A 19909-nucleotide genomic window follows, 5' to 3' on the forward strand; every position below is an offset into this window, starting at 1 on the left:
ATAACATGGGGAAAGGATTATTGTAAAGTTGTTTAAAAGTAGGAAATAAATACACTTACAGAATGATTTCAGCTATGTTAAAAATGCTTTTTAAAAAAGACTAGCAGATATGTATGAAAATCTTAGTCATTAGAAAAAGTAAACTGTTGTTTTATAAAAACCTTTTCTTATACCCACCAGTGGTAGGGTTTGGTATGGTCTATAATATTTACGTGTATTTGAAAGGAATGAGGCTATAGCTGTGTACTTAGACAGGAATTAAGAGAATTCCAGCTCTTAGAATATTGAGATTCTGGCAGAGATTTGGATACCGGCCCTCATTGTGAATGTTCTTGGCTCCCCAGTGCATCATGCATCTTGAAGACAGACTACAGGAGATGTACCTGAAAAGTAAGATGCTGTCTGAGTATCTGCGTGGTCACACACGAGTCCATGTGAAAGAATTAGGTGTCGTCCTGGGGTGAGTTCTGTGACGCGCCGCCATCCCTCCCCACGCTGGGGCTGACCCCAGCGCTGCACCCACTCACCCACGCGGCCTGCGTCACCCGGCACCTGCGGGCCCTGGCGCCCCACTGAACAGTCATCAGATGTGTGCCTCTGCGGCTTCCTTCCTTCCCCTCTTCGTATCTCTGATGCTGGAGTTCCAGACTCAGAAACAAGCACAGAACTTTAAGCTAGTAGTACTTGATGTTAGTCTTCTCCCCAGATTATTTTATGCTTGAAAGTGAAAAATTTAGTCCCACTCGGCCTGCCCCTGTCTAGTCATTTCAGTAAGACGTCAAAGGCGCAGCCTGTCAGAATTGCATTTTGCTCCCTGGAGGAGGCAAAGAAGGCTGCGCTCCTGGACCTTCAGGACCACCTGCATGTTTGCGGGGGGAGCGGTACTTTCCCCTCCCTCATCACAGGCCCCTTGGAAGGGGAGATATGCTGATGCTACTGCTAATGTACATCGTCCTCACAGGGTCTTTGCCAGAACTTCTCTCGGAGAAGAAATTCTGACTTTTGTTCGTCTCTGCTTAATTTTTCAACAGAAAACTAACTAAAAGACTCCGTTTATGGGGAATTGACCCCCCTTCACTATGATGAGGATTCCCCTAATTTTTGAGCAAGCAAATCTTGCATATATGATGTCATCCTTGAAACTCTCCATCAAGCCTGCTAACCAAAGTATTATTTCAAGGCTCGGGTCTTTGCATTCTTGCCAGACTTTTCCATCTTTCACACCCAGGATGTGACTTAGGGTGCTCTTGGCATTTCCTATCATAGATTTTTTTCCATACTTTATTCCAAAAATATTTTTCCCTTCTTAGGCATTTGCTTTTGCAGTTAACTTGCCACATATCTCTTTGTTGTTGTTGCTGTTGTTATTCCTAGTTTTTGTTTCGGTCTCTTTACCAGCTTCCCACGTTAGTCCTGCTCACCAGGCTCCCCACTGCCAGGTGTGTGACTTGTACTTCTGGGATCTTTCCCTGGCTGGCAGGTGTCCACAGACACTGTTAGAAAGACCAAAAGGGTTTATTTACCTCTCTCATCTCTAGGTCTTCTTAGTGCATGATTCGTGGGGGTCACATCCAGCCTCTCTAGCCCCTTCCTCTTCTAGTCAGAGCCAGTGGCACAAAAGGTACTGAAGAACTTCTCATCCACCCTGAAGGGAGATCTGTAGGGAGCGTTACCGGAGAAGGCATAGAAAATTCCATGAAGTAATGGCAGCTACCTTTTTAAATTTTATTTTTAATTTTTCATTTTTGGAATTCAAGGGGGAAAAAATAGGACATATTCCACAGACCGAAGCAGTCCTAATTTTTTTCAGGACATTTGGCAGCTTTCAGCCAGTAACCACACTGTATCCGCCTCTGCTGTAAGAGAGGGAGTCAAAGCCACGTCCATTTGATGCTGTGATGTCTCTTGACTCAGTATCTATTAGTGTCACTTTGCTCTCAGAATGCTGTGGCTCAGATGCTTAGTGAGGATCTAAATTGTGTAACCTGTTGAACAAATCCTCAAGTGTTCTGAAAAAGCTCCCACCTTCATCGTTGTCCTAAGACTGATTTGAGCCCAGGTGTGGAACCTCACCATGAGCTCAGCATGCGCTCAGAATGACTACAGCCACTGGAGAAAACCGTAATTGTCGGGGAATATAGAAAAGTTATGCGCTTAAAATTGGGTGACCCCTGCCAAGGGAAGAACAGCCTTGTGTCCACAGGCACAGCACACCGGCATCTTCCTCCGCTTCCTTGGGCGGCATTCGCTGGGAGATCACATTAAAAGAACAAGTTTATCATCTTTCCATCTCTTACATTGTCATTAGTTTTAAGCAATCCTCTGGCAAGCTTGGTATCTAGCAATAATACTTTCCTGTGAAATTATGCTACTTTAACATTCTTTTCTTTTTTCAATATTTAGGATTGAATCAAACGACCTGCCCCTGTTGACTGCTATTGCCAGTACTCATTCTCCTTACGTCGCTCAAATACTCTTATAAGCTAAAGCTCAGGACAGTTCTTCCTTGGAAGAAAAAAAGAAAATCAGATTCTGAACCGAAGGCGAAAGGAATAAGCTCTCTGTGACGTCAAAAGCATGAGAAGAGCAAACAGAAACAGTCATTCCACTGCTTTGTTTTGTTTTGTTTTGTTGCTTCAAGTGGATGCCTCGTTGGACAACTTAGGTTTACTTGACATAATGGCATTTGTGTTTTTCATGAGTACTTTCGGCCTTTTGTTACCCATGAATCAACAGAGAGAGTGACTTTTTTGGCAGGAGGAGACATAACACTACACTAAACACTAAGCTGTCGGTACAGAGCGCCTATGTGTTTGGGCAGAATAAGGGCAAGTGACTTTGGAGCGGGGGTAAGCAGTGTACATAGGATTCCAGTAGGAGAGTGTTTCAGAGTTTCAGCGTGAGCTCTCCAAGCTGGAGAAAGTGTGATTTGCTGTTCTAAGACAGAACGAGGGATTTGAATTCCAGGGCAGAGTTTGCTGTTTACAAAAGGTGACAGAAAGCAAGCCACACTGTGCCATCTTCCTGTCCGCTAGCCGCAGGAGTTACCGCCTGATGCGAAACAGGAAAGAGGATCGACCGTTGGGAAGAGAGTGCTTTAGGGACCCACTGTTTTCACATCTTCTTGGAGTTTACCTTGTTGCAGATGCAGCCACAGGTAGGTTAGAGATGGATTGTTGGTGCAATAAACCCAGGAATCAATGTAGCATCTTAATCTCATCAAGATGTAGTTCATAGCTGCAGAGTGCACAGTCTGATACCATATGTTTTATCCGCATACTTTAGAGCTTTCAGCGGCCTTTTTAAGAGAGGCCATTTACCAAAGTTATTTCTATAAGCTCAAGAGTGTTTCTGTTGCTGAATTCTTCCAGCCGAAGCCACTTTCTTCCTGTAATAGTTCATACAAATGACTATTTGTACTTTAAAAGGCGCAGCTGGCCTGGTGGGAAATGAAACCTGCAACAGTTCAGGATGACTAATGAAAGTAATTAGTTTGTACATTTATAAACAATCCATAAATGATCTAAATTTTTACATTATCATCTCTGTGCCTTCTAATGCCTAAGTCCTTTTCAAAACACCTCTCCAGAAATTAATGTACCCATTATAAAATCTGCCAAAATGAAGGACTGTTTATTAGCATAGCTCACTTTTTAAAAAAAACAAAACAAACCTTAGTTTTTCATTAATGTGAAAGGAACTTTACTTAGTGTACTGGTCATGAAGTCTGACCATGTCAGAGTATGTCCCGACATCCAGGGTAAAGAGTTTAAAAATATTGATTGTTAAAAGATCGGCGCTAATCTAGCCAATCAGAACATTGTTAGCACCTTGCAGGTCTTGAGTACAATTGATTACAACCAGGCTCTCATTTCTCTAACACTATTTTATGAATTAATCCCATTCCTTTTCATGCATCTGTTTGTACCCAAGATTACGAAGTAACTTCCCTTTTAGGGCTTTTAGAATGACTTCAGATTTTTTATTTGCTACAATCTGGATTCTGAACACCAAGTTAAATAAATTTGTTCTTCTTTTACAAATGCAAGTTCATTATGCAAGTACCAATGGAGAAAATTAGGTGTAATAATTCTTTAGGGATAGGTCAGAACTGCTACCTTTTCTTCTCTCTCTGTTTTATGATGTGAAATGTAGGCGGGTGCATTAAGGCTCTAAATAAGATATTTAATTTTTATTTTGTGTCTTTCGTAAGATTGAAGCTTTCCAGCTTTATGTTTTTCTCATCCCCTTCCGCTAACATCTGAGCTTGGTGTTCTTAAGTCTCTAGTTCTGTGACGTCACCGCTTGTTGTTCTGTTACTCAGAGAATGAACCTCACCTGTGGCTCAGCTTGGTCATCATTTGTTTCTCGTTATGTGTGAATAAATTATAATAGCTGACATTATGTCATTTCCATCTGTACCAGTTTAGAGCATTCCCCTCGTTTCTATTTCCCTTTTCCTTGTTTACACGTTTTGAGCACTTTCCCTCATTCACCGCCTTCCAGGGTTTCATAGAAAGTAACTGGATACAGAACCAGTTTCATTCAAAATGTGTTTGTAGCGACATGTTGAAAATTAGACCCACATAGGGGGAAATTGAGCTTTAAATAGCTGATTCTAAACTCCATACATAAAAATTTAGCCCAGTCCTCTCAAAGCCTGAGAACATTTAATTTGCCTCTTAATCTACTGTTCTAAAACTCTCTCTTGGAAAATGTCTGTTGGAAACTACAGGTGGGTCACATGGGGGGGTTGCCTCCGTGACACTCAGGATTCCAGTCAGAACCTAATCCTCACATCGATTGCCTACAAAAACAGACCAAGAATGTTGCTGCTCTTTTATAATCCTCCTCTAAATAACATTCAAGTTTTCTTTGTCTTAAATTCAACCTCTTCCCAAAAGTGGAAAAGAAAAAAAAAATCTCATGGAATTGCATTGAGATACACCCACTCACACCACCCAGTGGCTTCATTCTGTCTTAGCCGAAGAGGCAAGAAAGGGACCCTCCCCCACCCCATGCCCACTTGAAGAAAAAATTAAAATAAAAAAAAAAAAGAAAAGAAAACTACCTCAGTTGACAGGATTCCACCTTTAGGGTTTCTTCAACTTTTAAGTCTTACCTGTTGAGTGTAACTTTTGTAGCATCTTGCTTTTTGAAGCAAGCTAGTGAGGCATGACAGAGCAGCCTGTGTCCATGTTACTGTGATGGGCCTCTTTCTAGCATGTTGCAGTTTTATTTTTAATAGATCGACGAGTGATATGAATGTAAAGGTAATTGTGTACGTTTAAACATGACAATGAAAATTTAAAATGTAGCTTCCATACTTGTGCATAATTCCAAAGTATTTTATTTTTTATCAGTGTTAAATAGCTTTTTGTACAGGCTTCAATCCATTTTTCTGAAGTGTGCTGTTTTTTAATAAAAGTAACTATAATCTTTTCACATCCCATGGAACTGCCGTTTACACATCGCAACTTTTTAAACTTAACCATATTTTTCAAAAGTAACTTTTTTGGAGGGAGGGAAAGTCCCCGCTTGCTAAGTGATACTAAACTGTCGTTTCGGCTCTTATAATTAGGTCCTGAGATTTTATAAAAAGTTAGCCTGTAGCTTTTTAGGTTCTTCGCTAGAGTTGGTTGTACATAAAAATCAAGAATATAAAGTGACCCTAAAATTCTTTTAAATGTCTGGATTTCCACACTAATCTATACTTTTGAAAGTATTTTGTTGATGCAGACTTTCACCATTAAATTGAAAACGCCTTTAGCTTCTCTTGGTAAATGTGAACCTTTTTTTTTTTTTATTGTGCTGTGGGGGAGGGGATATTTTAATACAATATTTACCTAAATCAAGCAGCCCCCTCTGAGTGTTAATTTTTAAGTGTCAAAATTTTGGTGACCATATATCTTGGGAGCAAGACTGCAATATGCTTAAATTTAAGTGGTGTTTAAAAAAGGAGAAGATTCTGGGATTTGTTATTATTGAAGCTCCAGTAAGACAAATTGATAGGACTTTATATTTTTGATCAGGTAAATAGATATCAATGGCAATGTATAGAAATCTTTTCTTAAAACTTGTTCATGTATTATTTTGATCCATTTTTCTGTGGCATTTGGTGCAATAAACCTTTTGAAATTATCTTGAACAATTTCCTGGTACTGCATGTGATTTGTTATGTTTAATCTCAGAACTTGAAAACCTAGAGGCATCATTTCCATTAGTTCACTTGGTCGTATATGTCAGCGATTTTCAACAGGGGTGTTTGGGAAATGTAGGGACGTTTTGGTTAGCGTGAAATGGTGAGAGTTAACTGCCGGTGGATGGGGGCCAAGGACGGTAAGAGAAAGGTCTTGAAATGCAGGGGACACCCCACCCAATGAGGATTTGTCCCACCGCCTGCATGACTTTTAAATGTTCCGCCAGACGGTCATGTGGGTGAAAAAGCTGTTTATAATTATCTAGGCTAAGAATTTAATTCTGCTTTACATAAAAGCACAATGTGTTTCTCACATGAGTTTAACAGATGCTGAAGTTTCCAGGAATGCCAGTGTTGTATACATCAAGAGAAGATTTTACTTTGCAAGATTCAGAATTTTTACAAGAATTAACATAAATTGGGAAAACAACCTTACCAACCACTACTGTATTCATGAATTTGAGTCATCTGTGCATCCGCTTCAGTCTTCGTTATTGTAATTGTAGCATTCCTGCTGACCGCATATAGATGAAAGATCTGCCTGCTCCCTTATATTTCCTATTCTAATCTAGTGTTTCAGTGTCTGTGTATTAAAATCTATTTTAACAGGTTACTTTTTAAATAGGACATCTAGGGCATTTTACTGGTTTGTTACAAATTATGTGTGGAAGTAGGTTATACTCTATATGAATTTTACTTCAGGAAAGTAAAGGGCATTATGTAATATTTGCTATGTAAAAGATGAGATCATTCATATGTATAGTCTCAGGGAAAAAATGCTTTTAAGTATAACTTTTGTAACATACATAATACCATCCTGAATCATGTCGTCTTAAAGACCATGGGGAGAATGAACGTTAGGTATTTCAAACTCCCTTTTGGATTAAATGAAAATTTCAGAAGTGTTTTCCATATCCCTCAAGCAACTTTAAAAATTTTGCCATTGGTGAAGAACGTTAAACACGTACACACACGCCGCCTTGCTTTTCGGTTCCCTGGTAGCTAGACTGTTCTGTCAGGTGCTTTATATATGCTTAATTGTCACCTGAATGAGATAGGTACTGTGACAGTCAATTTTATGTGTCAACCTCGGTTAGCCCATGGTAGCCAGAAATTTGGGTGAAACGCCAGCGTGGAAGTTTCTGTGAAGGTATTTTTTCGATGAGATTAAGATTTATTATTTACTTTTTAAGCTTGGTTGATATATCCTTTAATCCTTATTAATTCACTCATCCGTTCAACAAATGTTTTGGTGCTAGGCGCTGGTCGCTGGTCGAAGTACGCAGGACAGAGGGAGGTGGAGAAAGCAGTCCCAGGGAAATCTTCCTGGTAGCCAAGGGGGCTGGGGGGTGGGGTTCTGAGTTATAGACTGAGCGCCTATAGTAACCGATCGATCGGAGATCCAGCCGTGCCAGCTACCCGAGAATCTGGAAACCAGGTTGGGAGGCAGAGGGGGCTGCCTCTGGAGGGGGTGGGAAAGGGAGGTTGCTTAAAACATGCCCCACGTTGGGTTGTATTAGGTAGGACCTGGTTTTCAGCAAGGAGATAAAGGTTCAAGCCGGTGACTGACAAAAATGCTGTTTCTCCCCAAGTGTTTGCTGCCTGAGGGCTGACTCTCTGCAGGGCATTTCCACAGAAGGTCCCGAGCTACCAGTCAGGAAGGTGACTAACAGGGTCCCACTAAACTTCATACTTCCCCAAGAACAACTGAGTCACAGAGCCAAGAGCCAAGGCAGGGGACTTGACCACAGATGTCTTCTGCCTTTAGCAAAACTGTCGTGTTACAGGTTTCGCACCTGCAGGCCCGTGTGTCTGATCCACAACCCTTCTCCCCTCCAAGGTCCACATCCTGTTCTTATGGCTTCCTTCTAGTAGATGCCATCAGTTAGCATAGCCTGTGCTCCAGATGCAGGTGGTGTCTTTGGACAGGGTGAAGGTCGGCTGTCTGGGTTCAAATCCTGGGTCGGCTGCCTACTAGCTATGTGACACTGGACAAGTTTCTCAACCTCTCTGGCCTCGATTATCACAGCTGTGATAGTGTGGGTGTTAATAGGTTCAACCTGCTCTAGGATCCTGAGGCTCCAGACAGATACTAATGACTACCACACAGTGCACCTGGCTGGGCTGCTGTGTGAGCAGGGTCTTTCCCCGCAGAGGGACAGACCTGAAGAGGCCATTGGGTTGGGACTCCTCGTTCTAGTCTCAGTCTTCACAGCTAACTACAGGCTTTGGGGCGAACCAGCGAGGAAAGAAATCTACGCCCAGCAGGTAACGTCAGGGAAAGGGGGAGGGTCTCAGTGAGACTGGAGGGGAGGTGGGTGGGGCAGAGACCCAAGCACCTTCACAGAGGTTTCCGCCCCTGCTCTAAGTAGTTTGCTCCCTGCCCCAGTCGGGGTCTGCCTGGCGGGTACCAAAGCTCCTCTCGCAGATGGGGCTTTGAGCACGCAGACCACTCTCATCCCGAAGCTCCCCCATGCCAGACCGCATCCTGCCCCCCAACTGCAGTCCTCTTATGTTGGGCCAGAGCCTGGGGTGGGGTGGGGTGGGGGAGGGGCTGAGGCTAGCTCTCTGAAGAGATTAACATTTAAATGGGTAGATTTTCAGTAAAGCAGATCACCCACCATGATGTGGGTGGGCCTCATCCAGTCAGTTGAAGGATTTAAGAGATCGAATTCCCCACTGAAGAGGAAATCTGCCTCCAGCCTGCCTTTGGACATGAGCTGCAATGTCATTCTTGCCTACGTCTCCAGTCTGTTGGCCTAACCCTGCCCATTTTGGATCTGCCAGCCTCCAGAATCATGTGAGCCATATTCCTAATTCCTTAAAATCAATCAGTCTGTCCATCTTTTTGGCACTATTTCTCTGGAGAATCTTGGCTGATATAGGTACTTGAGATGATGTAGGATGATGTATATTATGAACCCCCAGAAAGCAGCTGGGTAGTCAGAATATTGTCATACCAGCTTGTAAGCAGGCTTTGAAGCATAGGTCTTTAACACCGTAAACAGTCCAGGCAGCAGAGTTATCCTGCAAAGGCAGAGATACAAGCCCTATATAGTCTTTGGATATATGCAGCAAAGGAGACGTGGGAGAATAGGAAAAGTGGAAGTTAGAAATAAGCCTCTGAGGGGCACCTGGGTGGCTCAGTCCGTTAAGGGCCCGGCCCTTGGTTTTGGCTCGGGCAGTGATCTCACAGCTTCTCAGTGGGTTCGAGCCCTGCATCTTGGTTCTGTGCTGATAGTGTAGAACCTGCTTGGGATTCTCTCTCTGCCCCAACCACACTTGCGCTGTCTCTGTCTCTCTCAAAATGAATAAACTTTAAAAAAAAGAAAAAGAAAAAATCCTCTGAGATGGCAAGGAAGGAAGTAACACTTCATTCACAGTGGGAGCAAAATGCCCCCTTCCTGTAAGGATTAACCCCTGCCGTGGTGTGTTAACTTCTAGAGTCAGGCATCTCCTTCAGCTTCATTGAGGCTGCTTTCAGTACATGGTTTTGATTCTTGCAGCATAAAATGGAAAATGTGCTGGCATCCCAGGTAAGTGTAGGAGTGGGAGCCACTCATTGGTGGCTGGTGTAAAGCATTATGTTGGAGACTTTACACATGTTCCATTCATTACTGGCTTTTGAATGTAGAAGAACACTTGTTTAAAGTCATTTTCACTGAAAAGGATTTATTCCAGGGGGCAGGCTTGAATACTTGAAGTATCATCTACAAGAATCCTGTGGGATAGTCCAAAACATGGACACAGGGAACAAAGTCTCTAATGTATATCTAGAAATTTAGAAGAAAGACTAGTTTATAAAAAGAGAGCTTATTTGGGGTGACAGAGTATTTTGTTGATCCCTGGAAGGGAAAAGATGTGAGCAAGTGGTCAATTAACCTTACTAGCAATGAGTTAAACTGACATCAGGTGCCTCTTTGATGTGATGCATTGAGAACATGATGTCACTTAGCTGAGATTCCTGCCCAAAACAGATAACCGAAATCTATTCATGAGAAAACATCAGATAAACCCAAGTTAAGAGATATTTTATAGAACTGGTCTAGACTCTTCAAAATGTCAGTGCTATAAAAGACCAAGACTAAGGAACTGTTCTGAATTGAAGGAGACATGGCGACTAAATGTAATATATAGTTCTAGATTGGGTCCTGGATGAGGAAAAACTACAAAAGACATTATGAACTATAGACAATTAAATCGTATCAATGTTAAACTCCCTGAATCTTAGAATTGTACTGTGGTTATATGAGAGAACATCTTTGTTCTTAGAAATACACCCTGAGGGACGCCTGGGTGGCTCAGTTGTTAAGCGGCCGACTTCAGCTCAGGTCATGATCTCTCAGTTCGTGGGTTCGAGCCCCGCGTCAGGCTCTGTGCTGACAGCCAGCTCAGAGCCTGGAGCCTGTTTCAGATTCTGTATCTCCCTCTCTCTCTGACCTTCCCCTGCTCACGCTGTGTCTCTCTTTCTCTCTCTCAGAAATAAAACATTTTAAAAAATTTATATATATATAAAAAAGGAATATACCCTGAAATGCTTAGGGGTAAAGAAGAATCATGTCTGCAACTTACCCTCAAATGATTTGGAAAAACAAATGTACACACACACACACATTTAGAAAGAAAAGCATTAAACCGAATAAGCAACTGACTGTTCTCAATAAAGAATATCAGAGTTCACTTTGTACTGTTCTTGCAAATCTTCTGCACATTTGAAATCATTTCAAAATAAAAAATCTGAACAGATTTTTTTTAATGCATAACAATATCTCAATTAGGTTTAGTGAATGATAGAGGCATTTGGGATCATTTAATCCATGATTGCTCTAATCCTACACAAAATTAGTTCGGTGACGGAAAGTAACCCAAACTTAACCACACACACTGCAATAAATCGTTTCATTTGGAACCAGCCCAAAAAGAAGACCACAGAGGAATGTTAGCAGCTGAACTGCTCCCTTTTTTAATACAAAGTACACCTGGGGTCAGGATCTACCAAGGAGGACTTCCATGGCTCCTTCACAGAATGTTTCAAATAGATGTAATTAATTGCTAATAAATCAGATCTCTGGTGACAGGGCAAGCAGTTGGGGAAGATTCTTTGATGGAGTAAAGAGACTGTTTTCATGTAGGAAATAGGAATATCTGGATTAATCCGAGCTATCCCATTTGCTTTCTTTCGTGGAAATGAGTCAGACTCAATATTGAAATCCTGGATGACTATAAAGTGCATTTTGCTGTGGAATTATGCAAAAAGACCCTAGGAAATAATTACTGATTTGTATATCCTTACACATTCTTTATTTGATTCTCATGATCGTTCTTATCAAATATTCAGTACAAATACTAATTTCCCATTTTACTTACAAAAAAACCCCTATAGGGAAATGATGCAACCGGCTCAAGATTTCCTAGATAGTAATGGGCAAAACTTGAATTTGAACTGATTTACTCTGCTAACCAGCCTGCAAGAGTTTTGACAGGAGTTACAGATTTACCTCCATTTCACACGCTGAGAACTTTCTCAGCTTTTGCAAATCAAGAAGGCCGTTCTCTTCAGGTTCACCCGTATGTTAAATAAGCACTTGTAAGGACTGCACTCTACAACCTCTTGTTTTATTTAGCTATAAAATGGGAATGATAGTCACCTACCCACAGTATGGGCGTTACTGTAGAAATCCAATATAAATTTCATAAATGTTCTCACAGATTTAAAAAGAGCCACAAAACTGACTGCTATCAGTATTACTGTTAAATAGCATTCTCTAATTCATGTTAAAATAATTTGATGTTTTCGATGATGATTCGGCAAAGCAAATGATCATACCTCCTTTCTTGGTAGCTTTGGCAGCTTAGGTGGTTTGGAAGCTCTTGGCAATTCTGCCATGCTCTGCTTGACAAGGAGAGCCCCTTTGGAATTTCTTTGATCAGTGTTCTCATAATCACCCATATGCCAGGCAATACTACCGCGGCTGTATCTTCCTTGCGTATCCATAATACTAGGTTTCGGTTGCCTGAAACAGGAACAAATTAGCTGGTTCTCAAATTGGAAAGATCTAGAAACCAGGCCACTAGTTTTCAGAGAGTTGAGATTTGTGTCTGTTTCTCTTGTGATTTGAGACAATTTCTAGCCATGTGGCTCGAGAAACCTAAGGACCGGAGACATCGGCCCGTGTTCTGAGAAGTTTCTAGACTCTGCCTAGGCTACTGGATGTCCAGCTGCTGAAGGCCCAGGAAACCACCTCCTGGGATAGATACTTACCTAGAACACTGTACCATGACTGCTCCTCATGTCCTTCAGAGCCATGCATACAGGATGCTCAGGGTGGCATGTTCCAGCTGAGACCTCAGGAGACCTATGAGTTCTGCAGGACCTGGTCTCTCCACTTTGAGATCTCAGGGGAATTCAGAAAAACTCTAACTTCATGATTCCACAGTCTGGTGTTGGACAGCATGTTAAAGGAAAGATCTAGTCTTCATTCTCTTTCCCAATTGAAATCCTGGTCTAGGTTTCAACATCTCTAAATTAGAATACTCTCTAAGTCCTGCCTTCCTGTTATAAAGGGCCAGCTCTGGGGCACCTGGGTGGCTTAGTCAGTTAATCATCCAACTTTGGCTCAAGTCATGATCCCACAGTCTGTGAGTTCAAGCCCTACAGCCTGCTTCAGATTCTGTGTCTCCCTTTCTTTCTGCTTCTCTCTGGCGTGTGCTCTCTCTCTCTCTCTCTCTCAAATGAAAAATAAAAAAATGTCTTTTCAAAAAAAAAACATTGAAAAAAACAAAAGGGCCAGCTCTGGGGAAAAGGCAAAAAGGATCCTAGGATAGGATTTGCCTTCTCATTTGGAAATGTGTGGTTCTGGAGAGTCTCTTGGAGCCTCTTACCTGACCATCCCTCTACCTCGAGGCTCAGAGCCCCTCGGCCACTGCAAATTTCCCCTCCTGGAATTTGAGCTTTATGGGTTCCCAAGTTCTTTGGACCAAGATCTGTGTCAGGTTCGCATTATCCTTCTTCACCCTTTCAAGAACATGTGTACGCTTACTCTCTGCCCAGAACCAGAAGGAGGTGCTGGGGACACGGCAATAATAGAACAAAGTCTAATCTGTTATCATTGAGCTTATCTGCCAGAATGGGAGGCAGACAACAAATAGGTAAGTCAGATATTTAGGAAGTATCATGAAGACAGCAAAGCCAGATAGAAAATGCCAGGCATGCTGTTTTTGTGGGGTGGGCTGAAGAGTGGGAGGTATCATTCCTGCAGAGAGCTCACTGCAGGGAGAGAGCCAGCAATTCTCACAGCGCATAGGGGTCAGACACTCCCTCCCACTCCGTAGAGTCACAGATCCCTGCGTGGGGAGGGACCTGACCATGTCATTCTCCAGCAACCCTCCACTGCAGCCCCCCCCCCCCCCCCCCCCCCCCCCCCCCCNTCCAAATTCCTTAGCACAGCACACAGGGGTGTGTGTTGTTGCTGTTTGGTTTTTGTCTGTTTTCTTTTTTTAAATGGTCTGCCCACATGAGCCTTTCTGGTCTGTGCTCAGCCCATCCCTCCTCCCAAACACCCACATAGTGCTCCATTGTGCACTCACCCTTTCCTCTGGGAACTCTGCAGAAGTCACGCTTTCAGACTTTCAGCCTTCTGCTTCAGTTTCCCCTTTTGCTTGTAATTCCCTCCCTCCTCCTCTCCTGGCAAACCGCAGCCAAGACTTTGAACATCACCTTTTCTGTAAAGACTTTCCCTATTCCTCTCAGGCAGCCATTTTTCTCCTTTGATAGCACATAGTATTTGGATTCTTTTGTAGAAATGATTAGAATATACCTAAATGTCTAGTGCAGCCCTTTCTCTCCCTCTCAACTCACTGCTCCTTGGGGAGCCCACAATATTTCTCATTCATCATTGGGCCCCCGGTGCTCATTACCTGGACCGACTCATAGTTGCCACTCCACTAGTCTGTCGTGGATGGAGTAATGAAGAAGAGGGGAGAAGATCAGAGCTGAGTTGCTACAAAGGTTCTTTCCTGCCCACTCCCCTCCATCTGCCTGCCAGCCTCTTCCCCCTCATGCCACCAGCGGGTACACAGAAGTGGATCCTTATAGTCTGTTTTGTCTGAGTTTTGTTATTTACAAACACAGATTACTAGTTGGAAATAATTTCAAGAAAGTTTAAAGGACAAGAACTGCTAGTGGGTAGAATGTATGGAACAGCTATTGTTCATAGTTTCTTCTATTAGCTTGATTAAGGATTCATAGGAGAACCCTTTCATCCAGACGTGCCACATTTTCATTAAAAATAATACACTATAACCTGAAACTAATATTATACTCTGTGTCAACAAACTGGAATTTAAATAAAATCTTGAAAAATTTTAAGTCAAAATGTATTCTCGGGGCGCCTGGGTGGCTTAGTCGGTTAAGCGTCCGACTTTCGCTTAGGTCATGATCTCGCGGTTCGTGGGTTCGAGCCCCGCGTCGGGCTCTGTGCTGACTGCCAGCTCAGAGCCTGGAGCCTGTTTCAGTCTGTGACTCCCTCTCTCTCTGACCCTCCCCTGCTCACACTGTCTCTCTCTCTCTCCTAGAAATAGATAAAACATTTAAAAAAAAAATGTATTCTAAAAGTAATTATACCAAATAGAAAAGGAAAATCCTTGCATGCAGGAGGTCTTCATTTAAGTGCTAAAATATTTTATAATCTTCTATTTTAAATTCAGAATATCCTTCGTCCCTGCATCTTGAATCCCCAGGAGCAATGGAAAGCTAAAAATTAGTTGTCATTCAAAGATTTTGAAGATCTTATAAAAACAATAGCTACATCAACTATGGAGATTTACATGCATTATATTGAACTTACAACTGAGCCACAGAAGTCAAAAGAGGTCAACCAAGGAGCAGAAGAAGGTTTGGCTCCAGAATGGTTTGGAGGATGAATGGTAGGCCATCAGCAACGATTCCATGGTATACAAACCCACAGCTGCCAACACACATACACATACACCCCAAAATCAATAAAGCAAAATATTCTTAGTGTAACCATCTTACTATTAATTCTTAAGTAGCCTCCTAAGGGTCAGATTTTTTTCTTTTTGAAATAATTTCAAGCTTGAAGGAAAGTGGAAGCACAGTAAAAAAGCTTTCCCGACCGAACAATTTAGAAGTACATAATTGACATGATACCCATCATTCCCAAAATACTTGAGTGTGTTAATTCCTACAAAGAAGGACATTCTACATAACTGCAGTGTAATTGTCAATGTCAGAAGGAAATCAGCACAAGCAATAAAAGCAAAAATAAACAAGTGGGACCACACCAAACTAAAAAGCTTCTGCACAACAAAAGAAATGATCAACAAAGTGAAAAGACAACCTACAGAATGGGAAAATTTATTTGCAGACCATATATCTGCTAACGTGTCAATATCCAAAATATATAATTCATACAACTCAATAGCAAAGAACAACAACAACCAATAATCCAATTAAAAAATGGGCAAAGGGCCTGAAAAGACATTTTTTCCAAAGATACACAAATGGCCAACAGGCACATAAGAAGATGGTAAACATTACTAATCATTAGGGAAAATGCAAGTTAAAACCACAATGAGATATCACCTCACACCTGATAGAATGATCATCATCAAAAAGACACAGACAACAAATGTTGGTGTGGATGTGGAGAAAAGGGAATCCTTGTGCTCTGTTGGTGGGAATGTAAACTGGGACAGCCACTATGGAAAAGAGTATGGAAGTTCATCAAGAAATTGAAAATAGAGCTACCATATGGTCCAGCTATTCTACTTCTGGGAGCATATCCAAAGGAAATGAAAACATTAACTGAAAAAGATAACTGCTCTCCCATATTTACAGAAGCATTGCTTGCAGTAGCCAAGACGTGGAAACAACCTTAATGTCCATTGATGGATGGAAGAACAAAGAAGTTGTGGTATACATACATAATGGAATATTCTTCAGCCATAAAAAAAGAGAAAATCCTCCCATTTGCGACAACATGAGTGGGCCTTGAAAAACTACCAACCTCATAGGGGAAAAAAGAGAAATCAGATTTGGAAGCAGAGGTGTGAGGTGGGGGGAGGAAAAATTAGAAGAAAGTAGTCCAAAGTTTTAAGCTTGTCACAAGATACACAAGCACTAGGGAGGTATTGTGCACCATGATGGCTGTAGCTAACACTACAGTGTGATGTATAAGGACGGTTATTAAGAGAGTAAATTCTACGAGTTCTCATCACAAAGAAATTTGTTTTTCTTTTTTTTGTACCTACATGAGATGACAGATTTTACCTAAGGCTACTTGGTAATCATTTCAAAGTGTAGGTAAATCAAACTATCATGCTCTGTATCTTAAACTTATGCGGTGATATATGTCCATTATTCCCCAGTAAAACTGCAGGAAAAATCAGAGTAAATCAGAAAATTAACATATTTGTATTGCTACTACCTAATCCTCAGACACCATTCAAGTTTTCCAATAATGTTCGTTTTGCAAAAGGATCCATTTAAGAACCACACGTTGCATTTAGTTTTCTCATCTCTTTAGTCTTAAATCTGGAACACTTTCCCAATATTCCTGTGGCTTTCACACCACCTTGATACTTTGGAAGAACACGAGCCAGTTATTTTGTAGATATTCCTTAATTTGGGTTTATCTTCTGTTTTCTCTTGATTAGATTCAGGCTATGCATCTTTGGGCAGGAATAACACAAAATGGCGACGGTGTGACATCCTATTATTGGTGAGGTTCACTAAGGTCACTTGATTGAGGTGGTATCTACCATGGTTCTCTTTTGTAAAATTACTTTCCTCTTTTGTTGTTAGTATTTTGTGAGGAAAAGCTTTGACGTTATGTAAAAACCTCATCCCGTGTCAAATGTCCAAGTAATTAACATCACTATGGACTCATGATTTCCTAATTTATTCATTGGGTTACAATCCATTCATAACATTCATTTTCATGCTCAGGTTGTCCCAGATTTGGCTAGAGAGAACTCTTTCAATCTGGCTTGTGTCCTTATGACTGCTCCCACCATTCTTTGAGTACTTCCTTACTGTTTAGCCAAAAAAGATATTCCAGGCTCATCTTTCCCTTCCCCACATCTGGAACAATCCATTTCTTAAAGGAGCTCTGGTTCCCTTTAATGGAAAATGATATTTAGAAACCAAGATCCAAGTGTTAGGTATTGCTCTTAGTGTTGAGGTATCACTGTCACACAACCTTCTGAGACAACAGGACACAGGGTTCATTAGAGGGTTTATTCTCATTTTCTCCCTTTACATATGTGTAACTCACTTCTCCTACAATGGGAAACCCGATTCCCATTCTCTTCATGTATTTATTTATTTGGTCAGTCTTCCTGTCAGTAACCAATGTCTCATTGCTACCCCCGCCTTGTACATGTTCTCCTCACCCCGTTTGGGATTCAACACCCCACCCTAGGATGCCCTCTTACAGTCTTTTTCACCCTACTCTGAACCACCAGACTTTGTCTTCTGTTTTTTCGTTGAAAAATCCACATTTCAAATATTATAATGTGCCAATTCTAGAAATGAGATTTCTTTCCCCTCCTTAGGGCTTGTTATTATTGCTGTTTTAGGTGGTTGTTTAAGTGACTTTCCTGGACTAATTGTCTAAGTTTTGTCATGTGTGCCTCCTGAACTTCCTGCCTGGTTAGCTCAATGGTCATCTACTGATTGGATAGAAATTTCCTTAAATGTCTCAAATCATATGCCTTCTCGCCTTTCTGTGTGTGGGGTGTGCCTTCGGTGCTTTGGCAGGCGGCTTACAACTCCGCCTTAGCCTTCATTTCCTGCTTGAACCCAGCTTCAAGGTTAGCCAAAGGTGAGAGATTAGGACCTTATGGGGTTTTTCCTCAGCAGATGCACAGCACCGCACGTGTGCAGAGCCTCCTAGATTTCTCGGAATACGTTGGAGCCTTTCAAACATCCCCTGTGAACATCTCATTTCTCAGTTTTCCATCTTAAGACTTGTAGTCCGCTCCCTGTGTGCCCCACTGGTATTGTCCCTCAGGCAGCTGTGGTATTAAACAGCTGCTGCTAATGGTTTGTGACGAATGCCCCTGAGACACAGCTTCTTCACATAGAGTCAGGTCAAATAACGACAAGCCCTGAGAATGGAACTTTTCCAGGGATTTTCAAGATGGATCAAATGCGACATTTCTCTGAGTATGAGTTTTTTTCCAAGCAGCTTCAAACCCGTGTTTCCCCTCCAGTGACTGGTAGGCTGCTAGTTTTCACAGCTACCATGGTCGTGAGGCTATTCGTTTTTTCAAGGCAACCATGGAGCTGAGAAGGGAGTTTGGGAATAGAGCAATTTATTTTGTTTTAAATGTCTTTATTAGGGTTTTTATTTTAATTCAAGTATAGTTAACATACAATTTTCTGTTAGTTTTAGGTATACAATGTAGTGATTCAACAATTCTGTACATTACTCAGTGCTCATCATAAGTGTACTCTTTAATCCTCCTCTCCTATTTCACCCTTCCCCACCCCTCACCCCCACCTTCCCTCTGGTAACCATCAGCTTGTTCTCTGTTAGGAGTCTGTTTCTTGGTTTGTCTCTGGGGAATAGAGCAATTTAAGTTTAAAATAGTCCAAGATCAGGGGGCCTGGGTGGCTCAGTCAGTTAAGTGTCTGACTTTGGCTCAGGTCATGATCTCACAGCCCATGTGTTCAAGCCCTGCATGGGGCTCTGTGCTGACAGCTCAGAACCCGGAGCCTGCTTCAGATTCTGTGTCTGCCTCTCTCTGCCCCTCCCCTACTCATGCTCTGTCTCTCTCTCAAAAATACATAAATGTTAAAAAAAATAAAAAATAAAATACCCAAATATCATTGTTCTTTCTGAGACTCAGTGCTTTTTTCTTAAATAAATACTCCATGGATCATTTGAAAAAAAGTAATTTTGACAATTTTTGCCAGTACTTTTATTTCTTTTTGGAGGAGCATATTTTTGGAGGTCCCTAATGCACTATTCCTAAAGTGCTTCCCAAATGGAATTATTTTAAAGTGTCATGGAGACTCCCTGTTTAAGGAGAAATTCTCTGTGTCTTCTGTTTCCACTTCTTCATTTGCACCTCCCCCATGTACTGCCTTCTGCTTTCTGTTGCCATTACTTCATTGTGCTGATTCTTACCTCAGCCAACAGCAGCCTCCTTTCCATCTGCCAGAGCAAACCATCTCTTTTCAGTCTTTCTAGTATGATTTCCCAGAAGCATTTGCACTTGTTGACATTGTCCTCCTCCCTCTTTTCCACTTGGGCTTCCAAAGCTCTTCGCTTTAGGCTTCTCCTCTTATATTAGTTCATCTACATTCTTTTAGAAGAATCTCTTACTCTTTTTGCTTCTGTACCATTGGTATCCCCCAGAATTCTGTCCTTGATTCTCATCTCTTGGTAGACTACCACCTATCTCCAAACCAGGAAATAGCATTTACATCCAGTGATCCAAACAGCATCAATATACTGATGTCTAAAATTTCTAATTTCACCTCTATACTTTAAACACAAATTCCAAGCTTCTTACTGATCACAGCACCAGGATATTTCATGACTAGTAATAATTTCTAGCATTCATTAAGATACATGAGCTTCCAGACATTATGCTAGTTGCTTGATATGTATTACCTCTAATTTTTATAATAATTCCATATGGTAGATATCATTTTCTGCTTTTTACATCTGAGGTTAG

The 19909-nt window shown here is 41.6% G+C and overlaps 2 protein-coding genes across 4 annotated transcripts in view; one reads left to right on the forward strand and one right to left on the reverse strand.

Annotated features, from left to right (window-relative positions):
* The window catches only part of FNIP2 (folliculin interacting protein 2), a 90385-nt gene extending 84234 nt beyond the window's left edge, over positions 1–6151 (forward strand). For all 3 annotated transcript variants that reach the window (XM_077761461.1, XM_077761463.1, XM_077761462.1), the window contains 2 exons: positions 345–460; positions 2404–6151. In XM_077761461.1, coding sequence (XP_077617587.1) covers positions 345–460; positions 2404–2482 — 195 coding nt within the window. In that variant the 3' untranslated portion in view covers positions 2483–6151. The remainder of the gene's footprint in view (positions 1–344; positions 461–2403) is intronic.
* Positions 1–19909, reverse strand: part of SPMIP2 (sperm microtubule inner protein 2) — a 94505-nt gene that overhangs the window by 1623 nt on the left and 72973 nt on the right. The window contains exon 4 of the mRNA XM_077761464.1: positions 12027–12213. Within this exon, the coding sequence (XP_077617590.1) occupies positions 12027–12213 (187 nt within the window). The remainder of the gene's footprint in view (positions 1–12026; positions 12214–19909) is intronic.

The sequence above is a fragment of the Crocuta crocuta genome, unplaced genomic scaffold (assembly GCF_008692635.1).
Source record: "Crocuta crocuta isolate KB4526 unplaced genomic scaffold, BGI_CrCroc_1.0 scaffold422, whole genome shotgun sequence".
Lineage (NCBI taxonomy): Eukaryota > Metazoa > Chordata > Mammalia > Carnivora > Hyaenidae > Crocuta > Crocuta crocuta.